The sequence below is a fragment of the Danio rerio genome, chromosome 22, assembly GCF_049306965.1.
Source record: "Danio rerio strain Tuebingen ecotype United States chromosome 22, GRCz12tu, whole genome shotgun sequence".
NCBI classification, from domain to species: Eukaryota; Metazoa; Chordata; class Actinopteri; order Cypriniformes; family Danionidae; genus Danio; species Danio rerio.
The window spans coordinates 38,885,001-38,902,500 of NC_133197.1; the positions used below are offsets into that span (position 1 = coordinate 38,885,001).

Here is a 17,500-nt window from a genome sequence, read left to right on the forward strand (position 1 = left end):
AACTTATTATTATATTTTTTATTATTCTTCTGAGACTAAATTTCTGACTCTATCTCCTCCTAGAGCTTTTGAGCTATTACCACCAAACTCGCTCCAGACCTCCAAACTATTCTGACTCGTGTTGCTATATCTCCTCAGACTGATCCGACTTTCGGTTTTCCGAAAAACGTCCCGGGACTGTCGGAAAAATCCCATAGGCTTAACATTGGATCAAACTTTGTGAGCTCATAACTCTGCGTCAGACTGTCACACATACTTCTAACTGGGCTCATTTAACTCAGACTATCAAACTGCCAATGACTGATCACCTTTAAACTTTCTAGCCACGCCCTAGCAACCACTTTTTGACCCTAGTAACTGTCCCATAGACTTCTATTCAAAAGACTCTCATTGACTTAACATGGGATCAAACTTTGTGAGCTCATAACTCTGCATCAGACTATCCTACAGACTAATGGCTGAGCTCATTTAACTCAGACTACCAAACTGCCAATAACTGATGAGCTTTTAACTTTCTAGCCACACCCCTAACTACCACATACTGCACCCTAGCAACTGTCCCGTAGACTTCCATTACAAAAGACTCTCATTGACTTAACATGGGATCAAACTTCGTGAGCTCATAACTCTGCATCAGACTGTCATAGAGACTAATGGCTGAGCTCATTTAACTCAGTCTAGCCAGCAGCCAATCACTGATGGCCTTTTAACTTTCTAGCCACACCCCTAACTACCACATACTGCACCCTAGCAACTGTCCTATAGACTGTAATTAGCTGTGCTATTAAATGCTTATAATTCTAACATGCTAATGACATGCTAATCATGCTAGCAACATGCTACTCATATGCTAATCATGCTAATGACATGCTAACTCATACTGGAAACATGCTAATGACATGCTAATTTGTACTAGAATCATGCTAGTAACATGCTAATTCATACTAGACTCATGTTAATAACTGGCCTACATGCATATCTTTGCTTAGCAGTGTCCTATTGACTTGGGGGATGGCTCATCTGACTCACACAACCAATGAGCATCTCAATATGATAATGAAGCTCACAAGCCACGCCCCCAAATTGATTCCATAGACTTCCATTAAAATAAGCCAAGATGCATATCTTTGCATAGCAGTGTCATAGAGACATGGGAGTTGGTTCATTTGACTTAGACAGCCAACCACATTCAAGTTCACTCTGTAACCTCGCCCATAGCAACAAAACAGAGTACCCTAACAACCATTCATCAACAGCTATATCCCAGCATCGGAACATCGTAGAGACTTGGAGATTGGCTCGTTTGACTCATGCTAGCAAACGGAACTTCCTATATGCTACACATCCTAGCAGTGATTAGCTACATGCTAATATTGACTAGCCAAGTACTGTAACTTGCTAGAAATGCTTACTAAGTATAAATGTTTTATCAAGCATGTATGTGGGGCTTGCCTAGTAACCACCCAGGGTACCCTAGCAACTGCCTAGCAACCACCCAAATTACCCTAGCAACCGCCTAGCAACCACCTAGCAACGGCCTAGTAATGCCTTAGTAAGGGCCTAGCGACCACTCTGGACACCCTAGCAACCGCCTAGCAACGCCTTAGCAACCACTCAGAATACCCTAGCAACCACCTAGCAACACCTTAGCAACCACCTAGCAACCACTTGGGACACCTTAGCAACCGCCTAGCAACACCTTAGCAACCACCTAGCAACCACTCATAACACCCTAGCAACTGCCTAGCAACGCCTTAGCAACCACATAGCAACCACTCAGGACACCCTAGCAACCACCTAGCAACATCTTAGCAACCACCTAGCAACCACTCAGGACACCATAGCAACCACCTAGCAACGCCTTAGCAACCACTCAGAATACCCTAGCAACCATCTAGCAACCTCTTAGGACACCTTAGCAACCACCTAGCAACACCTTAGCAACCACCTAGAAACCACTCAAAACACCCTAGCAACCGCCTAGCAACACCTTAGCAACCACCTAACAACCACTTAGGACACCCTAGCAACCGTCTAGCAACACCTTAGCAACCACCTAGCAACACCTTAGCACATGCTAATTCATGCTAGAATCATGCTAACAACATGCTAACTTCATGCTAGAATCATGCTAATTCATGCTAAAATCGTGCTAGTAACATGCTAATTTATGCTAGAATCATGCTAGTAACATGCTAATTCATACTGGAATCATGCTAGTAACATGCTAATTCATGCTAGAATCATGCTAATAACATGCTAATTCATACTGGAATCTTGCTAGTAACATGCTAATTCATGCTAGAATCATGCTAATAACATGCTAATTCATACTAGAATCATGCTAATGACATGCTAATTCATACTAGACTCATGCTAACAACATGCTAATTCATACTGGAATCATGCTAGTAACATGCTAATGTATGCTAGAATCATGCTAATAACATGCTAATTCATACTGGAATCATGCTAGTAACATGCTAGTTCTTCCTAGAATCATGCTAGTAACATGCTAATTTATGCTAAAATCATGCTAGTAACATGCTAACTCATGCTAGAATCATGCTAATAACATGCTAACTCATACTAGAATCATGCTAATAACATGCTAATTCATACTAGAATCTTGCTAATTCATATTAGAATCATGCTAGTAACATACTAATTCATGCTAGAATCATGCTAGTAACATGCTTATTCATGCTAGAATCATGCTAATAACATGCTAATTCATACTAGAATCATGCTAATAACATGCTACTTCATGCTAGAAAAACACTAGTAACATGATAATTTTACTACAATCATGCTAATAACACACTAATTCATGCTAGAATTATGCTAGTAACATGCTAAATCGTGCTAGAATCATGCTAATAACATGCTAATCCATGCTAGAATCGTACTAATAAGATGCTAATTCATGCTAATAACTTGCTAATCTATGCTAAAATCATGCTAATAACATGCTACTTATACTTTTTCAAACTGTTTTTAAACTAAATAAACTATTACCAACAGGCTTTGTCAAGCCAGCCTCAAAGTTTGTCTCGACGAACTTTACTGTCTAGTTTAAAACTAAAGTTATTTTATATTTGGTTTTGTAGTTTGGCCTAAATAAATAAGTGCTACCATTTCAAAAGTCAATTTAATTGACTATATAGAAATGAGTGGATATTATTGATGCTTTTATTGGTGGCGTGCGCGTCCCTCATATTGGAAATAACGAACTTGAATGAGCTTGCCTTAATTAACTGCCTCAGTCATAGTTAGTCCAGTGTGTGCGGTTATTAGTCTCAGTGTACTGAGTGTACTCAGTGTTCAGTGTTGCTGCATTTTTGTTTTGTGCAAAAACATGGTGTTGAGAAGCCTTTATGATTAATTAACCGTGACGAATTAAATCACGGTTAATAGTGAAACCGGTTAATAGTTGCATCCCTAACCTAGTTTACCCCTTTTATAAGATTTAATATTAATATTATGGTTGTTCTGAGTGGGCCAGTTTAGGTTCAGTTCAACACACAGTTCAGGGGCGTCATGTATCAACGCTGCGTACGCACAAAAACATTGCGTACGCCAGGTTTCACGCTCAGAATCGCTCACGTTTGGATTTACTAACGATGAACTGAACGTGGGAATGTGCGTAGCTTCACGGCAGCTTTCTGGCTGGCGTACGCACATTTTTTGTGCGTGTCTGTTTTATTTCCATTGGCGACTCCTAGAGGCGGTTGTGTTAAATTCCTCTCTACAAAGTGTCTGAGCCTTGCAATGGCAGCTGTATGAGACGGGTTCATCTAGCAGATATATAAGGTTTCCATACCATACAGTTGACCAGCTAAACATTAAAGCACAATTTGCAGCGGTCGCCTGTTTTCCCAATGTAATCTGAGCGATCTACTGCACACACATTGTTATAAAGACACTATCTGAAGATGAATTTGCATGCGTGAATCAGAAACATTTCCATTCAATAAATGTGCAAATAAAATATGATGCACAAACTTATTAATGATTCCTACTTGTCTTTCTCGTGATAAATAGTTGGCAAAATCTGATATGTAGCGGGGGAAAAAAAAGAAGAAAGAGTTCATCAGACACTGGATTCGAACCGAGTTCATGCTCGAACGTGTCAAAATATGTTGACATGTGTCTTACGAGCTGCGCCACTGAGACTGTTACGGATGCTGCAACATTTTACACCTATATATAACACTATTTTTTTTTAATTCACTCAGTGCGATGTTCAGACCCAACTGTGTTAACCGCATTAGCTAAACTCTCTATTTTTTTCTTTTGTTGTTAATTCCAGAGAACAAACTTGCAAATAACACCGCTTTCCTCCGGTCTACCTCCGAAAGCAGCACCTCCAATTCGCATTCTGTTCAAAGTTTCTCTTTTTGCTTGCTTTTGCCGTTGCTTTTTCGTTAGGTTTTTCCATTAGCATAGTCATTAGCATATTCATACGGGGGAGGAGGCAGGGAGGAGTTTTGTGCTCGTGCATGTTGCGCTCAGTTTCACGTTCATTCGGATGTACAAAAGAATATGCGTGAGATTCGGCGTACGCAGTGTTTCATACATCTGAATTTTTTCTGCGTACGCACATTTACAGCATTGTGCGTACGCAATGTTTTAGTATGATTTCCACACAAGTCTTCGTACATGAGGCCCCAGATGTTTTTATTATAATGTGTTAAGTGTCATGTTGGGGGCGTGTACACAGCTCGCTGTTTTAGGGGCGTGTTGCTTCACATGAAATCTAGTTTCGGCTTCCCGCCCAACGTAACAAGGGGGCGGAGCCAAGAGCTCTCCTGTTTCGTGTTTGCAACAGACAGGCAGACTGAGAGAAGGAGCAAGAGTAAGAGGATACAAACCAAGCAGAGTACACAATCATTTGTCTTTGTTTAGTTTTACAGCCAACTGTGTGCTAGTTTAAAGTGCCGAGCTCGTACACAGAGACTAATAACCACGCACACTGAATTAACTTTGACTGAAGTTTAAGGTAGACGCAATGAAAAGTACACATGTTTGCAAACCTACCTAAAGTTACAACCAATAATTCCAATTAGAGCGATCATGCGGTGAATGTTGATCTTGTGTTGAGCCCAATAAGCCTTACATCTAAAAATAGAGCAAGGGTGTTCCTTTAGTGACATCGCTTTGACTCGTGCTGAAAATGGCGGACGTGAAACAACAAACAGAGGATATGGTGATGCACGGCTGTCAATCAATATTGGTGGGCGGGGGGAGCGCACTCCTACATCAAGTTGAGGATGCTCTGAAAACCAATTGGTCCACCGTTTATATGTTGCTAAATTGAAAAAAAAGGACTGTGTGTGTTTATATCAGCCCAATATGACGGTCTATACACTATACCAACACACATGTCTGTCCAAACAGCTTGAAAAGTAGATTTTTCACCATGGGTGCCCTTTAAATTAGATTTACTCCCATGTGAAAGGAGTACCTTCAGCTTTTTGCTGTGCTGTTGTTGTGAAGTACTAAAACTGCAGTGAAACATTCCTGCTCTGCTTCTGATGGTATCTCTGCTCAGTAATTACAGCTCTTCCTCCGCTCTGCACTACAAACACACACAGCTGATAACAGAAATACAGCAGCGTCTGGAAACACCGGCGCTGCTCATGCGGGATCGGCCTCAGAAACACTGCGGGATGAGGGTGGGATCCTGCTCCTGTTTTCTGTCAGGCGTGTAAACCGAGGAGCTGGGCTTAATCTGCTTTACCTGACGCTGAAATATAGATATACTGATAAACACAGAGTCGGGAAGATCATGGGAAACTGCAATTAAACGACAGGGAGGATCCCGTTTTTTTTATTTTATAAGTTGGTAGCACTTTACTTGAAGGGGTGTTCATAAGACCCTTTATAATGCATGCTTATGACAACTGATATTAAATGCTCATTCATTCGTTTTCTTTTCGGCTTAGTCCCTTTATTAATCTAGGATCACCACTGCGGAATGAACCACCAACTTATCCAGCATGTTTTACGCAGCGGATGCCCTTCCATCTCTGGGAAACACCCATACACTCTCATTCACATGCATGCACTACGGACAATTTAGCTCACCCAATTCCCCTATACCACATGTCTTTGGACTGTGGGGGAAACTGGAGCCTCAGGAGGAAACCCACGCGAATGCAGGGAGAACATGCAAACTCCACACATAAACACCAACTGATCTAGCCTACTCGAACATTAAGTTTTCACTTAACCTCCTCTCTGAAATGGGCCCCTGGTCGGTTCTCTGGACACCAATGAACATCCAGACGCACACAGACAGGAGTAACTCAAAAGAGCTGGTCTGAGATCAGTGTATCTGGCTGAACGCTCCTGAACAGCTGCTCGGAGATTACTCAGGATTATTCAGCGTGTGTGCGGGAAATGACGGTGACTGAAAACACCTCTGACCGAAAGCAAACACACACACAGTAAAACACAGATGCGCAGCGTGTGTGTATAATCATACTCTACGAGGAGTCCTGCAGTCACAGTGCCGAGCTGCTCGATTATAATCAAAAATCACTTCAGTTTAAATCAGTGTTTCTCAACCACGTTTCTGGAGGACCACCAGCTCTGCACATGTTCCATGTCTCCTTAAAACACACCTGATTTAGACCATCAGCTCATTAGCAGAGACTGAAGGACCTGTAATAGGTGTGAACAGAGACAAAGGAGACATCCAAAACATGCAGTTCTAGTGGTCCTCCACGAACGTGGTTGAGAAACACTGATCTAAACCATTTCTTGGTCTTTGATGGAAGTTTAGTGCTAAGAGGGGGCTATGAAATGTTCACATTTCAACATTTTAACTTACACAATCTTCTTTTACAGTCTTTATTTATTATTGAATTGATTCTTAATCTTATGTTTCATATTTTATCATTTGTCAGATATTTTAGTCAATGTTTTATTTATTTTATTTTAAACAAATTTCTTTTTTTTATCCATTTATTTAATTTTTCTTCATCTTGTGATACATATTTTTTATTTGTTAGATATTTTAGTCATTTATTTTTTAACAATTTACTTAATTATATATATATATATATATATATATATATATATATATATATATATATATATATATATATATATATATATATATATATATATAGATAGATAGATAGATAGATATTTTAGTCATTTATTTTTATCCATTTATAGACTTTTTCTTTATTTTATGTTTTATACATGTTTTTATTTGTTAGATATTTTTAATAGTTTTTTTATTTTTAATGATTTATTTAATTATTCTTCATTTTATGTTTAATATATATTTTTATTTTTTTAGATATTTTAGAATTTTTAAAAACAATTTATTTCATTATTCTTCATCTAATATTTTTTATATATTTTTTTATTTGTTATATATTTTAGTCATTTTTTATTTTTAACAATTTATTTAACTTTTCTTCATTTTATGTTTTATATATTTTTTTATTTGTTAGATATTTTAGTAATTTTTGTAACAATTTATTTAATTATTATGTATCTTCTGTTTTATTTTTTATTTTTTGTTAGATATTTTAGTCATTTATTTATTTTTAACAATTTATTTAATTATTCTTCATCTTGTGTTTTATAAATATTTTTAATTTGTTAGATATTTCCTGAACAGCCCTCCGTCCGCTGAAAATGCTGAAATCACGTGATCACACACACACACAGAGACACAAGTGGTGCTTACGGCAGAGCCACACACACACAGCCACGTGCTCCTCTAAGTTCCGAAGACAGAGAGCAGTGCAAGTCTTTATCAAGGATGTACCGCTGGATCACGTCTCACTATAGTTGTTAATAGTGATATTCAGACATCCCAAGTCTCCCGGAAGAGGAAGGAAATCGCGCGTCTCACTCCCGGTCCTCAAATAAGTCACACACCCTTCTCACCCTCGATCCCTCTTCAGACACGTCGCGGGCAGTCTACCCATTTTGTTTACATGATGATTTTTAGCATATGAATACGAAAAAAAAAGGCACACAAAAAATTGGGACTTCAGTGTGCCAAGACCTTAACGAACTACTTTATTCGTCACACACAAAATCAATCCAACACATTCAGACGTCACATTGTTTTATAACTTGTGAGAGTCATGTGAAACAAAGCAACTCAATGCAACGAAATCATTTCATCGTACGCTTTAATAACCTTTGAAAAACAGATTCAGATTCAAATTATAACTCAGTTCACCAGACAGACAGGGGATGTGATGGTTTTCTCCCAATCATCCTCAACCTTGCTTTTCTCCATCGCTCAAACAGTGGATCCATTGTCCAGGACGAACCAAAACAACAAGAGCCGGAGCTCCTGTGATCTAAAAACACCCAAAGAAGTATGAATCCTGCAGATAAGTGTGTGTATGCTCTTGAGCCGCAGTGAAAGGCTGTGTTGTTCACTGAGAGACTCGTCTATGAAGTGACGATCATAAAGAGAACAGTCTGAGCCGCAGGGAAAGTTCAAGTTCACTTCAGTTTTCATGCATTGCTGCATCTAGGAAACAAATCTAATCTGAAGAGTCTGACTTCATATCAGTAAACTCATGTCTCAGTGTTGGGTGTGATGAGCTACAAAATAGGTACTAAAGGTGACTAGAGATGCTCTTTTTGGTTAGTTTTCCCAACAGACAACCGTAGCTCGTTAACCAAATATTAACGGTTAACTGGTCAGATTAATATTAAATAATTATATAACGGTATTTACAACTTCATTACCTGTCATTCACAGCATATGCAGGTTGTGTTTACTAAACTAAGCGTCATTTGCGTGCATGCGCGCATTCTCGGCAGTAAATAAACAGTGCTTCAGCTCACGTGCGATTTCGCGACCGTGAATACATTATAACATGAAGACAGAAATGACATTTCTGGGTGAATTATACCTTATAAATACAGTATGTGACACTTTTAACTAAGGGTGTCACGATCCTCCAAATTCTCGATTCGATTACATTTTCGATTCTGAAGGCACGATTCGATTTTCGATTATGAATAATTAATTAATTAATGACCAATTAATTATCTGTAGCCTACCGTTTAAACTACCTGACCTGGATGGTCTTTGTTTTACCCATAAACAAATCATACAGTAAATGAATAAAGGCAAGATACACGCATAATTACCACCTGTCAATCACTTTTTCTGCGGGACTCGTGAATAGGCAGTGATCTGTGTCGTTATAATGGCGTCGGTAAAAAAGACGCACAGGCAACAGGAACCAGCCAACAGTATCTGAGGTGTTCGCTAAGTAAGTAAGTATAAGTGAGTGAAAAATTGAAGCAGTCCTCTGACTGCCTGGACCTGCTGTCTCGAGCGCATGGCTGTGTGCGTCTGTGTCTGTGTGGTCACGTGATGTGCATTTTCAGAGGTAGAGAGGAAGGAGGGCTGCTCAGTAATGCTACACGCCACTGTGGATGTCAAATTATTGTCGTTCTAAAATGCCATTTAAAAACAAAGACAGTGTAAACAGGGCCTGAGTGTGAACTTTTAGCGAGCGGATTTGCAACGAGGGCGGGCGGAGGATCACGATGCCGGTGTTGTCTATCGGACAAACTGTACGTAATACGTACATAGCAGAGCTTGCAGAACTGTGTTTTTTTGTCGACAACACGAACGTTGTCAACATAACTCACTGGAAATCCAAAATGCTTCCACACCGGCGACTTCATTGAAAGAGGAGAGGGTTTAAGCTCTGTCGACGGGTCTCCTGCTTCTGCAGTTTAACAAGCACTTCAACAAGCCTGTTTTTTCCCCGCTTGGCAAGCCAAGCTGATGTGACATGGGGGCGTGGCAGCATCGACGATTCTATTTTTTGATTCGATAATCGAAATTGAGCATAACTTTCAATCGATTTCGATTAAAAATCGAAATCGTGACACCCCTACTTTTAACGCCATTCGAAGGAGTCAATGTTGATGTGAAGACTTCTGTAGGGTCGAATCACGATTTTTTAACCATTTAACTGATACCATTAATCGGTTAAAAATGCATCCTTTCAGTTAACGGTTAATCGGTTAATGTGAGCATCCCTAAAGGTGACCTTTCTTACAAGATGTAAAACAAGTCTCTGATGTCCCTATGAGTGTGTATGTGAAGTCTCAGCTCAAAATACCACACAAATAATGTTTAATAACTCTCTGAAACTGACCCTTTTAGGCTTCGATCCTAATTGTGGCGTTTTAGTGACTGTCGCTTTAAATTCAAATGAGATTGTGCTCTTTTCAGAAGAGGACGGAGCTACAAATGCCGGTGTGTTGACATAGTGACAGATTCAAAACTCTAATGGCGGACGGCTGCTTCTCACTCAGACCTGTTTATGCTAATGAGGGAGAGATGGTCACTAGTGGGCGGGGCTTTTCCCCTTTGATAATACGTACAAAGGGAGAATGTCAATCAAAGTGTTTCTGCAGACTGTTTAAATCAAGTGTGATTATAAATAATATAGTTAAATAATGTTTGCTATTAGAAGCTGGTTATATTGACACACTGCTGTCAACCTACTTTGCTTAATCCCCTTATAGAAGTGATTTGTGCAAAATAGCTTCCCCTTAATGTAATGGAAATTCCTCTGAAAAAGTAAAAAATTAGTAAGCGAGTTTTGTGTCATTTAATTACCAGTTAATTGGTACTAGTTTTGATATTTAATAATATAGGTTATTTGTGAACGATCGATTTACCTAACATTTACTCCATTAAACCGGAAAAAAAAAAAACATTCAGAGAGGAATGTTCATGATAAATCATTCAGATTATGTATAACTAAAGCTTGACGTGCTGTAACTTCCACCAAGACTCCAAACTCCAGAAGCAGAGTTACATTATTAGACAATGTTTCACCAGGAAATACTATTTCACGCAGGAAAATCTAATTTCACGTTAAATTCACTGTGTGTTGCTTTCCATTTCTGTGTAATTCCTTGTGAAATATATAAGCAATCTCTATTATTAACCCATTATAGAGCATTCATTTCCATGCAGACACTTCTGAACAACTAAACTAAAGAGATTAATAGAGCAAACATGCATAATTGGTGTCACAGCCAATAAATCAATGCTTTTTATATACCCTGACTAATATATCAAACAAGGCTAAGCATTTTAGGACAGAACTTCATGTTATTTGTTTACTTAAATTTTCCTAGTCCAATGTGAATCAGTGGTGTTACCAGATGGACATTAGAACCTGGGAGAGGGTATTAGTCCGCATAAATGTAGCGCTACATAAATGGCTGTTTAACTTTGAGGGATATTGTACACAGCGTTATTCTGTACTCACATTCACAGTTATAAGCTGGTAATGCATAACAGTTAATGGAAATCACTGGAAAAAGATTCAGATTGCTGACCTGATCTTACTACAAATGCTCCAATCAGCACACTGCATGCCAGTTGGCCACACCTACTTATTTAAATGTTGCGGTAGGAATGCTTGATTATGGGAAAAGTCCAAGCGGCAACCTCCGCTCTCCCTCTTGAAGCCAATACGGAAGTAAACTATAACTGCAATTCATCGACTGGCCTTTGAGGGCTGGCTCTAGAAACTCCAGACATTTACTGACTGCAAAGCTAAACTGGCCAATTTTACAGCTGATAAAAACATGTTTACAGCCTGGTACAAAAGTCAGTTTTGGTGTATATAGCTAATATTACCCTTCAAGACAACTGTGAGGGGGTGAATTTATTTATAACTCATCTGTTTTTCTTTTTATTAAGTTATATTAAGTCTGCATAATTAAGGGCGTGGCCACTTGAGTGACAGCTAGGTCTTGCTGGTTGCCGTCATGTCATTCCGGCTGATTAGCAGCTGAACTCAGCTTATACATCGTATTTGTGTGTTGTTTTATGTGGCTTTACACAGTCAATAGCCTTTTGGAATTATTTCCTACAATTATCAGATGATATGGCATGCTGTGTGCACTTAATTGAGGGGGGATGAGGGGGTGAAATTGCAGATGAAACTGAAGGGAGCAATGTAATAGCTGACGAAATGTAAGAGCAGTTGGGGGGGGGGGGGGGGGGGGGGTATGGGGGGGGGGGGGGGGGGGGTCAAGTCATAATCACAACCCAATCACAACCTCGGCCGATCGTTCAGCTAGTCAGTCGGACGGCCGCTGATGGCTTTTCACGCAAGAACAGCGCAGACGCGAACGGCGCGCACTCCCGAGAGGCGTCCGAGACGCGAATAAGAGCGCACATCGGCCTCTCGCGGATTCGCGAAAACAAAAACTGCTCGAATACGTACCTCCTGGGACGGATTTTGCGGTCTCCAGAAACGTACACGGGGCTATGTTTCCACATGGAGCCCGGGTTGCATAATCATGATTATTTTGGTCATAATTGTAATAATGATTATTTAAAATAATAATCAGTGGGCCATCTGAGACTAAAAAGTTTTGGTGATGCACATCAATAAATGAAGCATGTTCTATGCGGCTATAGTCACGTTACAGAACAGGCTTTTACTAATGTTCATGTGAAACTGAACTTTGCAGTGGAGCGAATGCGTAGCTCTGTAAAGGGGACGGGATATGTACGATAATCGTTTTATCTTAATCAATGTTTTTTTTTAATTGCACAGACTAATGTTGCAGTGCATATACAGTTGAAGTCAGAATTATTAGCCCCCTGTTTATTTTTTTTCCCCAATTTCTGTTTAACGGAGAGAAGATTTTGTTGTGCAACACATTTCTAATCATAATAGTTTCAATAACTCATTTCTAATAACTGATTTAATTTATCTTTGTCATGATGACAGTAAATAATATTTGACTAGATATTTTTCAAGACACTTCTATACAGCTTAAAGTGACATTTAAAGGCTTAACTAGGTTAATTAGGTTAACTAGGCAGGTTAGGGTAACTAGGCAAGTTATTGCATAACGATGGTTTGTTCTGTAGACGATTGAAAAAATAGCTTAAAGGGTATAATAATTTTGACCTTAAAATGTTTATTAAAAAATTAAAAACTGCTTTTATTCTAGCCGAAATACAACAAATAAGACTTTCTCCAGAAGAAAAAATATTATCAGACATACTGTGAAAATTTCCTTGCTCTGGTAAACATCATTTGGAAAATATTTAAAAATTCAAGGGGGCTGTGCACTCTCAGAAATAAAGGGACGCGAGCTGTCACTGGGGTGGTACCTTTTCAAAAGGTACAAATTTGTACCTAAAAGGTCTATTTTATTACCTCAAGGGTACATATTAGAAACTAAAAACTACAAAAGTGTTCCTCTTAAAATATGTACCAATGTGTACCTTTAATGTACTGATAATATACTGTCATACTCCTAAACTCTAGCTCAAACTAATCCACACAGTGTCTTTGAGATAGCTCATTCAGGCCCAACAATACAGAAGACAGCATCTCCACAGGCAGCAAATGGTGAAGATGCTTTATATCTGGGTAGTTTCAGCTGTTGGGTCAGCTGTTGTTTTTCTACGGTTTGCTTCAGTCTGAGCGGCAGGGACTTTTCCCTAGTTTGAGCGCAATCATGTGGCTTTTTCCATTTTTGCTGATTCATGGTAGATCAATTCAAAACAGCTTAATATCTATTTAATAAATCTATTTAATTCTTTATATATTGAACATTTTAGATTCTGAAGTATAGACTGGAATAATTACTATATACAACAAAAGCCAGAGATCCACCCAAAAAGAGAAATTAGGTACAAAATCAGGAATGAAACGAGTCTGATACGCACTCTCTCTCATATTTGACCAGAACTGTTCAGTTTTCTAGCTGGCGCCATTTATTTTGGCTGTGGAATATTCCGAACCAATAATGTCTAGTGAGTAGAGTTTCCAAGAAAGAGCAGTATCCCCTTTATTCTTAAGTTTTCTGTTTTCTTTTAAGCAGCTGGAGCATTTTAATTACTCGCCCTCACTTCCCTCACCATAATATTCTGTCGTAATATATCGAATATGACATAAATTACGTCAGTGCATAATAACTGGTTATGATCTATTACTGAACTGTCTGCGTCTGTATCGCAGTTCACTGAAAAATCAATTAATTTTGACACCCCTCTTTAAAAGTGTTTCTTTATTAAGTCTTTAATAGGTATCATAACTGCCTGCTTAAACTATTGTTTAGGGGTGTCAAAATTAACTGTTTTTTCGGTGCACTGCAATGCAGACGTGGACAATTCGGTATCGGTACAGTAATAATCATAACCGGTTAACCGGGAGCGGTCGGTAACTCTGGTGTAACTTGAACAGAAGTGGGCGGTCTCACAATATCGCTCCTGAGCGAGCAAGCACACGCGTGTTTATTTGTTTGGTGCGGTCTACGTTTGTGTATGTGTGTGAATGAGAGACAGCGTGATGCTGTGTGTCTATATGTGTGTGTGTGTGTGCTTATACACACAGCCCCCCTCCCACTACACCAAAATATAACACTGTGTATGGAAAGTATTGTCAATGCACCGTGATGCACCGAAATATCGATATGAACCAAATCGATGGCATAACCGTAACCGAATCGTGAGACCACTATAGGTTCACACCTCTAATAATGTTAATGGATTATATTTTTTTAAAACTCAAAATTAGCTTGTAGTGGTGTCAGGAACACAATTTAACCTAAGACAAGGATCAAACACGCATTTCTTATGAGAGGAAGTTAAAGGGTTAAAATAATAGTGTAGTTAATTATTCAGAAGTTTCATATTTTCTCAAGTAACTTTGGATTTGTTTGCAAAACTTGTAATGTTACTAGGAAAATCGTTTTCTCCTGAAACTTTGCATTGCTTTGCAGAAACTTTGAGTCAGTATTTGGGGATAAAAACAAAACAAAAAAAAAACAGCTTCAACATGACTAGAATGAGGTTATAAAGTACACTGTTCCCTTTAAAGATTTACCAGATGTGTCCTCGGGAGTTTGTTTTCCATATCAAAGTTGCAAAGTCTGAACTTACAAGGAGAGGATGCAGGACTGAACTGTGTGTAGGCTACTTAATATTGAGGGAAAAGCCCCAATCAGAGAGGTGCATGTCTGCAGCCCCGCCTCTGTTTTCAGATGTCTTCATTTTCCCCCATCCACACAGAGACGAAGCAGCAGTGTTTTAAAATGAAAACGGCCTCTTCAAGGTTTTCAAAAAGCTTCGTTTTCGGCGCTCAAAAACTCTGGTGTAGTGTGGACGGAAAACGTATGCGTTTTAAAACTGCTGATTTAGGATCCACTGAGCTAGGGGATAAAGTGAAGTAAGGCAACATGATCATTCCCCTAATAGTTTATTGCTAAGAACTTTTTTAAATATGACGCGACCCCCCACAGAGCTCACTGAGGCCCCATTGTGGGCTGGGACTTCCCCCTGTTTGCAACCGCTGGTCTATCGCATCTTTGCATGGACTTAACATGGTAATGACATCAGGATCTGTTGTGAACACATCATAGGAGTTTGTGTTCACTATAAATTTAAATGCATTTAATTAAATACAGTTGAAGTCAAAATTATTCGCCATTCTGTGAATTTTCTTTTTTAAATATTTCCCAAATGATGTTGAACAGAGCAAGGAAATTTTCACAGTATGTCTGATAATATTTTTTCTCCTGGAGAAACTCTTATTTGTTTTATTTTGACTAAAATAAAAGCAGTTTTTAATTTTTTTAAAAGTAATTTTAAGGTCAAAATTATTAGCGATATTTTTTACAATGACTTGGCTAATTAACCTAGTTAAGCCTTTAAAAGTCACTTTAAGCTGAATACTAGTATCTTGAATGATATCTAATCAAATATTATTTACTGTTATTAGAAATTAGTTATTAAAACTATTATGATTAGAAATGAGTTGAAAAAAAATCCCTCTGTTAAACAGAAATGGGGGGAAATATCAACAGTAGAACTCATAATTCAGTCAGACACTTAATAATAAGTCAGAGACTTTTTGTTGCTTACCTTTGAGGTCTTCAGAGAAGAAAGCGGAGTGTCTCGAAATAAAGAGTTTGAGCTGTTCATCAATGTTGCAGGCGCTCGAGTCCACGTCCCATGAGCGTAAACCTACACACAGATAAACCAGACTAGTCAACAAGCAAAGGTCAATTATTCATGCGGCACATTCACTGACCACAGAAGAAGAAGAAGATACTGACATTCAGCTCTTTCCCTAACAAAACGCCAGCATTTATAATCCGCCAGGAGATTTTTCCAAAGAAATGAGCGTGTAAACCGCATATTTCAGGGTCTGTGTGAGAAAAAAAAATAAGAGTCCACGTGGCTTTCTTTTTCAGACGTGCATTTCATAACCATGTAAGAAGCTGAAGTCAAACTTTTTTTTGTCTTTCAGACTTAAATAACACAAAAAGAGGCAGAAACTGAAAAAGGCTTTTTTTTCCACTGAGCCAAAATAAGACGAACTTGTTTTACCGCTGCCTTGTTAAAAAAGAAAAACCCTTTCACAGCAATAACTCCATGTTTCTCCTCAAAATGACAGCTCAAGTTCAGTGAAATACACCAGTTTTAGAGTATAAAGGGCACCTATGGTGAAACATCTACTTTTCAAGCTGTTTGGACAGACATACATGTTGGTATAGACTATCATATTGTATTGTAGTGTACAGACCGTCATATTGGGGTGATATAAACACACACAGTTCTATTTTTGTCAATTTAACAACATAACGTTGGACCAATTGGATTGGTTTTCAGACCGACCGCAACTTGACGTAGGAGTGCGCTCCCCCCGCCCACCGAATTGATTGACAGCTTTGCGTAGCATGTCCCGGTAGTCACGTGTATAATCATGTCAACAAGACCAGACGTGCGCAAAGCAACCGGGAATAAAAGCTCTGTTCAATTCGCTAGGATCATCAATCATCAAATGTGATCAAGAGTAACTTTCACATGTTTAAAGTGTTTTAAATCAGAGCACGTGTGTAATGAAGTGTAATGATGCAGACGCGGACAATTCTGTATCGGTTCAGTAATAATCATAACCGGTTATTATGTACTGACGTCATTGATCTCCTATGCGCTCTGTCGCGAGGGAGGTGAGCGCCAGTATTTACAACACTCAGGCAACTCAGGGCCGGCCCGTGGCATAGGTAGTAGAGGCATATGCTAAGGGCGCTGTACATCCAGGGGGACACCAGAAATGAGCGCGGTTAAGTTGGTTTTGTTTTCGATTTTCCTGACATTCAGTTACAGACGGCAATAACTCAAAAACCTCTTACCCTAAAAAGATCTAAAGTGTGTTTCCTACAAAAAGACAAAGCTGGTTATGTTTCACAGCTGTCTTTCTTTTTTTTTTTTGTTTGACATTACGATCACTGGCCCGTTTAAGCCCTCGCAATATGTGTTTAGCCGGGAGAGCTCGCGCTGAGAGGAGCTCTCAGTAAGGGAAAAGTGTGTCTTTTTTTTCGTTTTTTTTTTTTCCGTTTTTCTGCTCCGCTCAGCCCGAGCTCTCCCTGTTGCAAGGGCTTAAGTGTGTGTTTGGGTGTGTGTGTGTGTGTGTGTGTGTGTGTGTGTGTGTTTGTT

At 39.0% G+C, this 17,500-nt stretch overlaps 1 protein-coding gene across 1 annotated transcript in view; it reads right to left on the reverse strand.

Moving 5' to 3' along the window:
- map1sa (microtubule-associated protein 1Sa) overlaps positions 1 to 17,500 on the reverse strand; it is a 42,364-nt gene that overhangs the window by 17,016 nt on the left and 7,848 nt on the right. Inside the window, exon 2 of the mRNA XM_021473552.3 lies at positions 15,923 to 16,024. Coding sequence (XP_021329227.2) covers positions 15,923 to 16,024 — 102 coding nt within the window. The remainder of the gene's footprint in view (positions 1 to 15,922; positions 16,025 to 17,500) is intronic.